At 49.6% G+C, this 9,892-nt stretch overlaps 1 protein-coding gene across 1 annotated transcript in view; it reads left to right on the top strand.

The window, feature by feature from the left end:
• The window catches only part of BTC (betacellulin), a 31,773-nt gene extending 24,397 nt beyond the window's left edge, over positions 1 to 7,376 (top strand). The window contains exons 4-6 of the mRNA XM_075066062.1: positions 2,926 to 3,072; positions 4,531 to 4,638; positions 6,005 to 7,376. Of these exons, the coding sequence (XP_074922163.1) occupies positions 2,926 to 3,072; positions 4,531 to 4,636 (253 nt within the window). The 3' untranslated portion in view covers positions 4,637 to 4,638; positions 6,005 to 7,376. The remainder of the gene's footprint in view (positions 1 to 2,925; positions 3,073 to 4,530; positions 4,639 to 6,004) is intronic.
• The last annotated feature ends 2,516 nt before the right edge of the window (positions 7,377 to 9,892 follow it).

Consider the following 9,892-nt stretch of genomic DNA (forward strand, 5'->3'; position numbering starts at 1 on the left):
TTCGCTCTTGCCGATGTAACTGCCCCACTACGCTGACTTAACTCCACCTCCATGAGCGGTGTGGAGTCAAGGTCAGTGTAGTTAGGTCACCACAGTGTCTGTGTAGACGCTGTGTTGTTTCTGTCGACTGTTAATGGCGTTCAGGAGTCATACCACGCTGACAGTACAATTGAGGCAAGCGCTTCTGGTGAGGACGCACACCTCTGACACAAGGAGCAAAATGTACATGCGCAAATGATGCGATTGCTGCGGCGGTGGTAGTGTAGACATGGCCTCGCTCACCTGGTGGCAGAAAGTCAGTGGCTTCCCCATGAAGATTTCGGGGGTAGGAACAAAGGTCACTGTTCTTCCCCCTGGCAAGCCCTGCCCCCCAAGTATTCCAAGAAGGCAGCTGCACAGGTACATGGCGAAGGTGGGATGCAAGGTTTGAACAACCTTTTACTCTCCGTTCATGAATGAGGGGCCAAGATATGTATGAGTCTCAGGTTTTGGCCTCTGAAATGTTCGCACAGCCCCTTGCCTGCTGGGCTTTGGCGAACTGGCTGGGCTTTGTACTGGAATGGCTGTTAGAATGATGGATGCATGCTTCATGTCTGTGCCTTGGTGCTTGTGGTTTGGGGGATTAGTGAGCTTCAGATAATGCTAATTACCGTATCCACACTAACATTCCTCTGATGGTTTGTGGCCTGCTTGGGTGACTGTGCATTTGTTCAGTGTTCACTGTTTGTTTGCTCTGCCCTCTGCAGGGTGCCCCAGGGACTATACAGTCAGAAGTGCCTGCAGTCTGTGTGCGGCTGACTTTTCACGCTGTAGCTCTACCACTCCCACCAGTACGAACCGTGGGAGAGTGAGTGTAGATGAGCCACAGGTGTTTATACCACTAGAGTCAGCTAACCCTGTTTGAACACATCTAGGTAACACGGTGATAAGATGAGGCTCACTGGGAAAGGTAGAGGTGACTTAGTGTGCTGATGGGAACTGCAGATATCCGGCAGCAGGATGAAAGGTGCAGCATTTCTAGCATCAGGGCCAGTTCCAGGCACCAGCCCAGCAAGCAGGTGCTTGGGGCGGCCCACGGAAAGGGGCGGCTCATCCGACTCTTCGGCGGCGGGTCCCTTACTCCCTCTTGGAGCAAAGGACCAGCTGCCGAATTGCCGCCAAAGACTGAAGCAGCCGCGGTAGTGCTGCAGATCGGGGTCACAGCTTTTTTTTGTTTCTTTTTGCTGCTTGGGATAGCAAAACCCCTGGAGCCGGCCCTGTCTAGCATGCTCACACTGCGTGGGGCTTTTCCTGCCTGACCGTTTTCAGCAGGAAAGGGGGGTAGAGATGGGGAGAAGACCCAGTGTGAGCAGGGATGGTTTTTGTATTGCCCCAATGTAGCTACACCGTTTGCTGCGGCACCGGTTCAAACCCAGGTGGTAGATTTGCTGTATTCAGGTCACTTATACCCAGCACAGCTGCTAGTCTAGTGCCATCCTCCCAGTGTAGACAGGCTCTTTCAGATCAACCTCCCACTGATGCTTGCCTTCCTGTGGGCAGGTGTGTGTGGGGCGCTGCTGTTGATGGAGGGACGTTACAGTGGATTGACCCCACAATACCTAAGGGAGGAAAGCAGAGAGATTCAGGATGAAAAGTTCTGCCCTGAATTCCTCTCCCTGTGTGTTGTATACGCTCTCTTCACTTCTGTACCTTATGTACTGTGGATTTTATTTGCCTCTCTGAACAGAAGGCATGGAATCACCTTCACCAGACAGCTGGGGAGGTGTTCATGTTCAGTCCACTCTTTGATAGCACTTCATCAGTGGGACTGGGACTTGGCTTGTCGTGGCTGGCTCACAAGTCAGCTAATGAGGTTACCCAGCCATCAGTTTCTGCAGCAAAAAGATTTTCAAGGCCCAGGGTGATTTTTCGCAGCTGTGTCATTTCACACCGGTGGACAGTGACTCCCCATGTTCCAAGCCGAGCGTAACGCAGCACCCTTGCGAATGCTGCAGTTAACCTTGAGAAATTTGAAAATGTAGTGAAATCTGCCCAAGATAATGAACCTTTACTAGCCAGTCTGTTCCCCAGAATAAACTGGGTACCCTGCTGCTGTAATAGGAGGTTGTCTCTGGTTGGTATCGATTCGCGTTGGTGCACGAGTGGTCTCCAGGCAGGTTTGCGCTCTCCCTGCCTGCTGTGAGTGATGCTGGCAGCACGTGTTCTCAGTGGGGCGCTCCTTGGAGAGCCAAAGCCCAAGACCCTGCAGGAAAAATCAAACCACCCATCTCTGATCACCAGCCCGGGTCCCTCACCCTGATGAGTTCCAGGGTCCAAGGGGCACCCTGTGCTCAGGGGTGGCGTATTAACACTTTGGATAGTACCTGCCCCACCAGGTATGTATGAGCAAGCTTGAAGCTGAAAAAGGTTGTGCTTGGCTTTAGCCCATCCCTGATCACAGCTGCAGCAGCCTGGTGGCAGGGTTCACCCAAAGGCTCCTTTGGGCCCTGGGTTTTGATACAGTGGATAGTAAGTGATACAATACCCCGATCCTGCAAAACCTTACTCATATAGGGCTGGATTGTCACAGCCCTTGCTCAGACTATGGCTCCAGGTGTGTGGTCCCTGCTCCGCCTGATACCCCCACCAGATGGTGGAACCCTGGTTGCCGTAGGAAAGGAGGTGAAGTAACATAGTGATTCCCCAGAGCAAGGGGGAGGGACGGCGCGGGAGCCACCCTTCATGCTGTGCTCTGCTCCTGGGGCAGCATGACTATGCGCTGCCCCTTGCACAGGGCAGCCGGCGAAGTTACGATGCAGCCCTCAATGATTGGGTCCGTGTGCGCGTATGAAGGACCTGGCCTTTGATTCCCATTCCTGTGACCTTTGGGTTTTCTCATCGCAGTGTCAAGTCTTTATGTTGTCCTGCTTTCCCTCCCTCTTGCAGCTGCGAGAAAGGCTACACTGGCGCAAGATGCGAGCAAGTGGACATATTCTACTTGAGAGGAGATCAAGGCCCCATTGTAGTGATTTGCTTGATCGTTGCAATGGTGGTGCTGGTTGGCCTGATAATATGCATATGCATATGCAGTCAGTAAGTATGCTTGTGTGTTTTACATCTCTTTGTTGTGAACACTAGCGAGGTCTGTCTAACTCCTCCATCGCTTCTACAACAGGGGGTTTTGGCCTGGAAAGGAAACATCAGGGATTCATAGTCATAGATTCTAGGACTGGAAGGGACCTCGAGAGGTCATTGAGTCCAGTCCCCTGCTCTCATGGCAGAACCAGTAGCCTTTTGAGGAATACGTCAAGGGATGCGCTCAGGATGGTTCTCATCGTGGCTTTGCAATACAGTTGATTTCTCATTGCTCCTAATAACCCCAGGGTGCATCTACACAGCAATAAAAGACCCGCAGCACACAGTCGCAGAGCCCAGGCCAGCTGGCCTGGCCTCCTGGGGCTTGGGCTGTGTGGCTAAAAATAGCAGTGTAGGTGTTTGGGCTAGATCCTACGCTCTGAAATCCAGCCAGCGGGGCAGATGTCAGAGTCCAGGCTCCAGCCCAAGCCTGAACATTTCACTGTTCTTTTTAGCCCCCACATCTCAAGCCCAAGCCAGCTGACACTGGCTCTGTCCCCTTTGATTACCCATCCTACAGCACTGCAGTGGCTAGTAGCTTTGTCATTGATTTCAAGGGATGCAGGACCCAACCTGACAGATGAAAACTGTTGTTGGGTTCCTGCCAGCACTGGATTTTTCTGTAGGGTAGCTGTTGGTAGTGTGGTGGTGTCTAGGAGCCCCAGTCGTGGTCCAGGACCTCATTCTGCTGGGTGCTGTGCAGGCAAACAATAGGACTGTTCTTGCCCCAGAGATCTTACACGTTTATTTTTGAGGATGGTGGACTCCCTCTTACTCCACCAAGAACCTCCTGACTGATGACAAAAGGAGTAGCCCCTATACCAGGCCTGTTAATACCTGGAACAAGCACTGAACAGGACAGAAGTTATCCCTTGATTTGGTAAACAGGCAAGTGGCAATGAGAAATGGGGCCCACGAATGACCAATGAATTGAAGGTGGAGGCAGTGGGTTTGAGTACATGGGTTAGAACTCCAGTCTAGCTCTTCCCTGGATACTCTCTGTGGCTGTGGACAATTCACTTGACTGCTGGAAGGCAGCGTTCTTGTACCAATTTAATTATAGCCGTTTCTAGGAAGGCCTGAGGCTTCAGTGCTGTGCTGAATTGGAGCCCCAGGACCCTTTTCAACCTCCACTGAAGTCAGTGGGAGTCTGCATTGATTTTTGGTGGGGGTTGGAGGAGAGCCGACCTCAAGTTTGTTCATCTGTAAATTTGTAAAGACTACTAGTTAATGATCTTTTAGGTGTGCTGGGAAGGTTGATCATGTTTTATACAGGACTCTGGGGAGTGCTCTATGGGTCTTAAAATATTATTTTAAAGGGTTGGTGGGGGCGGGGGGAGTACATCTGATTTGAAAGAGTGAATTTCTGCTACTAACCAAGCTAGCTTGGGTTAATCGCTGACTTCCCTCTACAAGTCACTGTCGGAAGCGCCGCAGGAGGAGCAAGGAAGAAGAAATGGAAACGCTAGAGAAAGATTTGCCTACCAAACAGGAGGGTGTCCTGGAGACGGACATTGCATGAATGTGAGTTAGGCTGGCGTTTGGATGCAGAAAACGAAGCCCTGTCAACGTCCGGTTTAAACTCCACATGCAGCAGCTGGGTTAGGGGTGACTCTGTTAAAAATGACCCCAGGGGCATCTCTCTGTTTGCCTCCCAGTGACTCCGTACCAGAGTTGCTCAGTTTAAAATTAAAAAGTAGATCCTTTTTAAGAGCCAGCCCTGCCAACCCGAGCTGGGCTGTGAAAATCAAGTGATGTTCTTTCCAGCTCCTGCCCTGTCCCACATGGGGCTTCTGCAGGCCAGAGTCATCCCCTCGGGTTCCCCTCAGCAGCTCCGTTTCAGGGGCTGGGGATGGACAGGAAGGAGGGAGGGTGGGGTTGAAACACAGTGAAAGGTCTGCAGAGGGGAGTAGGGCTGGATCCCCTGTACTCTCCAGCACCTGTGCCAGGGCAGAGGGGAGTGAAAGGAGGGACGTGTGTTGTCAGTAGAATGAGGAAATATGACTGACCAGAGACGCTTTCCCCCACGACCCCAAGAAGAACCATGGGTGCCAATGGTGCCTCCTTGTTCATTAGAGCAGAGCCCCGCTACAAACACGCCTGTCGTTAGCGGGTTCCAGTATAGTGTCCCTGGCTGTGACTCTCCCTCACACAGAGAGAGAGAAGAGTGTGGAAGCCCCCTGACATAGGGAACGAAAGGGAGCAATGGCCCAGGCTCTGTGGAGGGGCATTGCAGGCTTGGGGAAGCGCCAGGGTTGGGGGTCAGGAAGGTGTCCACTGAAAACCCCTGTGGCAGTTAGTGCTGGCAGTAACTTGTGGGAGGTCCTTTGCTAGTGTAAGCCAGGCTGTTGTGGGGGCTTCCCCTCTTTCCCAAGGTTCTCTGGCTTCATCAGTCTTGCCTCCTTCCCCTTCTGGGCAGGCCTGAACTCCTCTCACCAAGCAGTCAGTGTTAGCCTAACCCCGCTCCCATGGAAGCTTCATCGCCAGCTCCAGTGGAAGCAGAGTTAGGCCAGTACTGAGTGATCTGAAAAATCCTACACAAAAGACACCTCTTCCCCCTCCTTTAAAGCCTGGGTGCTCTTGCACCGAGTTCTGAGTGCATGTTTTACCTTCTTACGGACTTCCCTGTGGCAGAGTCGCATTGCGATAAGGGGGTGGTTCTCCCAAAGTCTCTGTAGAATCCAGCAGCTAGTCGCGTATTCCCCCCCCCCCCCCCCACAGCAGCTCATTTCACGTGTCATGTTTTGGCCCTACGCAGGTTGACCTCCCCCTGCCCACACAGAAACTTTTGAATGTTTTTTACTCAGAAATAACACAATTCTAACAAGCCAGGTCTTCATGCTGCTGTTAATACATCTCTCTCTCTCTTTTTTTTTTTAAACCTCTACAGGTTACTGAAGGCACCTGCAGGCAGGTTCCAAACAGCACAATGTCTTGCTCCATTGGAGAGGGACACAGAAGGTCTATTGCCTGGATAATAAATGCAGATAAATGATAACAGGTGTTTCTACATTGTTTATTTGTAGCTATGTCTTGTGAAAACAGAGGCCACAAATGCTATTGAAAGTCTTCTCCTAAATCTCTTGGCCTTAGCTACACTTGCTCAAAACGTATTAACATTTATCAGGATAACCAATAGGTTTTTTGTAACAAATTACTGCGTTATGGTTCTGGCATATGGAATGAGTATTTTGTGTCAGGGGTTCCCAATCCATGTTACTGTTTGATTACATGCCATTGCTCCCACAGGACCCTGCCTCATTCAGTGCGCAGGATGGACGGTACACTAGAAGAGAAACACGGTTATGTAGTGAAGGAGGCTGTTGTCTGGCGGGCCCCTGCCTCACTTGTTGCAACTGAAAGGTGTGTAGTGGATGAGGCAGGCCTTGCAGGGAGAGAGGGAATGGGCTCCTGGGTAAGGCAGTTGGATGTTGTCCTGGAGAATTGGATTCTAGCCCTTCCTTTGCCACAGAGTTCCTGTGTGATGCTGGGCAAGTCTCTTACACCAAAATGCTCAGTTGGCCATGAATTGTGTGCCTCACTTTCTAGGTGCCCTGTTTGAGATACCTGGGACCAGAGTTGCAGATGTGCTGAGCACTCAGATCTGCTGCTGGAGTTGTGCTTTCAACATCTCCAATGCTGTATAATGCTAGATTTTCTAGAAAATCAGGTGGTAGGCCTCTCAAACTGGACATCCAAAATTAGTGGACACTTGATAATGACCTTCATCTCTCTGCTTCGGATCCCCAGCTGTAAAACTGTAGTCCCCGTCCCTAAGCACAGAGGCACTGGAGCATGTCAATTTAACAGCTGTAAGAACTTATTTTTTTAACTTGGGCAAAACAAAATTTTTCCTAATCTTGTCATCAGAAACAGCTGAACCATTTTAGCTGAAACTTTCCAAAATAGAAACACCCATCATGGAAAGTCTCAGACCAAACAGTTAGTCTTACAAAGTTACAAGCAACTGAAAACAATCGCATAATGGAAAGTAGGAGGCACCCTTAACTATAGGTAGGCATGACAGTGTTAGACTTATGATTTTGACAGGTAATAACTAAGTTTATTTTTAAGATTTTTTTTCCCCCTATTTTTATCTTTTTCAGTTGTGGGAAATTATGGGAGGGCCAGACAATAAATATTTAATCAGTAGACATTGAGATTCAAAATGCTAGTTTTATAACCATTAAAACACATTGTCAACATCACATACCAAAATATACAAAGTAAATATCCTAACATTAAACTCTTAAGTTCTCAAACAGTGTTTTGCTTTCTTGCCTATATGTAAAGGTAGATGATAATCAGTGGATATATATTTTTTTCAACCATTTGAGTGTGTACAAGCATGAGTGGCAGGTATTGTAGGCAGGGAGAGGCCGTGCCTCCCCAGATAGCCTGGCATGGCCCCGCCCACACTCCACCAGGCTCCCTGCTGCCTGCTGTTCTCTTCTGTGGCTGATTGGGGGTCGTGGTGCACAAGACCATGACAAGCCGCAAAACTCGTCCTCCCGGCGCTGGGACTACGCTGGAGCCAGAGGTACTCCTGCAGTGCAGCCTGCCTGCCTGCCCAGTACTGCAATTACGCTGGGGCTGGGCTAGGGATGTGGTGTGATGTGCTCCGGTGGGGGAGCAGAAGGGATGGGGCGGAGGGGGAGGGGCCGGTGGCTAGCCTTCCCCAAGGACGCATTCACCCGCTGCCCAAATGGACATGGTAATCCATATTTACCCGCAGTTACTGGCAAAAAAATCTCATCCTTCCAAGCTTAACTATAGGTGGCTGGGATCAAGTCGACCTGTAATTTATTTTAACTTTTGACACATTAGTGGTTGTCTGCATATTGAGTAACACATGGGAATACTGGCTGGATAACCGTACTCAGTAGTTCCCAATCCCGCTGGAAAGATATAACAAGTGGGGTTGCGCAGGGATATGTTTTGGGACCGGCTCTGTTCAATATCTTCATCAACGACTTAGATACTGGCATAGAAATTACGCTTATTAAGTTTGCAGATGATACCAAACTGGGAGGGATTGCGACTGCTTTGGAGGACAGAGTCATAATTCAAAATGATCTGGACAAATTGGAGAAATGGTCTGAGGTAAACAGGGTGACATTTAATAAAGACAAATGCAAAGTGTTCCACTTAAGAAGGAACGATCAGTTTCACACATACAGAATGGGAAGAGACTGTCTAGGAAGGAGTACAGCAGAAAGGGACCTAGGTTATAGTGGACCACAAGCTAAATATGAGTCAGTGTGATGCTGTTGCAAAAAAAAAGCAAACATGATTCTGGGATGCATTAACAGGTGTGTTGTGAGCAAGAGACGAGAAATCATTCTTCCGCTCTACTCTGCACTGGTTAGGCCTCAACTGGAGTGTTGTGTCCAGTTCTGGGCACCGCATTTCAAGAAAGATGTGGAGAAATCCGAGAGGGTCCAGAGAAGAGCAACACGAATGATTAAAGGTCTTGAGAGCATGACCTAAGAAGGAAGGCTGAAAGAATTGGGTTTGTTTAGTCTGGAAAAGAGAAGACAGAGGGGGGCATGGTAGCAGTTTTCAGATATCTAAAAGGGTGTCATGAGCAGGAGGGAGAAAACTTGTTCATCTTCCCCTCTAAGGATAGAACAAGAAGCAATGGGCTTAAACTGCAGCAAGGGCGGTTTAGGTTGGACATTAGGAAAAAGTTCCTAACTGTCAGGCTGGTTAAACACTGGAATAAATTCCCTAGGGGGGTTGTGGAATCTCCTGAGATATTTAAGAGTAGGTTAGATAAATGTGTATCAGGGATGGTCTAGACAGTATTTGGTCCTGCCATGAGGGCAGGGGACTGGACTCGATGAGCTCTCGAGGTCCCTTCTAGTCCTAGAATCTATGAATATTGCCTAGAAAATAGCCAAAATAATGCCGTTGATTGGTGCATCTGAAAGTGGCTCATCAATGGAAGAGAATTCTGCTACTGGATAGTGGTCCGTTGCAGCACTGTAAACTCTCAGCATAGAAAATATGTTTGAAGCATGGGTGAGTTGATGCAGTTGTAGAGCTGTAGCTACGTTCACACTGGCTTAGAGAAGGGCCTACTGTGCAGCACATTGCTCCCTGGCACCATCCCAGTGAAGCGAGTTATCCTGGGGATGAATTGGTGCCATCGCTTTTAAAAGGCGTTCTGTGGAGATGCTCTCACCGCATGGTGCTCTCGCAGGTCGGACGGCGCTCATTGGGCTCACGTCCGTTGTGTGCTGACTCATCTTCCGGAGGGGGATTTCCGTGCTGTCGCTTGAGAGTACGTACACACTGAAAGCAGAGTCTGTTAGGGAATGGTGTCATTAACCTACATCAAGACTCCCTCACCAGGGCAGAGTGCCATACAAGATGGCTTCTGTCCCACAGAGAGGTTTTGTTTTCAAAATGCTTAAAAATAAGTGCCCTAAGGAACCCAGCAGTGAACATGTCCAGAGCAACTTTGGGGACCCTCTCCTCTGAGGGGAACAAGTTGGTGGCTGCAGTGTGGGTGCTGCTGCCACGTTTAAAGCTTCTAGTGCTGCTTTGAGAGTTTGCTAGTCGCCAGTGAGGATCACCGCGCACACACAGGAGCTACAGTACATAGTAGGGCAAAGCTCTCAAGGACAGCAGGTACCGGTCCACGAAAACAGGAGCTGCCTTTTGCATGCAGTAGGCAACACACTAGTAAAACAGGCTCACCTTTTTTCCATAAAGGGAGGCAGCGTGGCTGAGTGGCTAGAACCCTGGCCTGGGACTCCAGAGACAAAGGTTC

The sequence above is a fragment of the Chelonoidis abingdonii genome, chromosome 5 (genome assembly GCF_003597395.2).
Source record: "Chelonoidis abingdonii isolate Lonesome George chromosome 5, CheloAbing_2.0, whole genome shotgun sequence".
Classification (NCBI taxonomy): domain Eukaryota; kingdom Metazoa; phylum Chordata; order Testudines; family Testudinidae; genus Chelonoidis; species Chelonoidis abingdonii.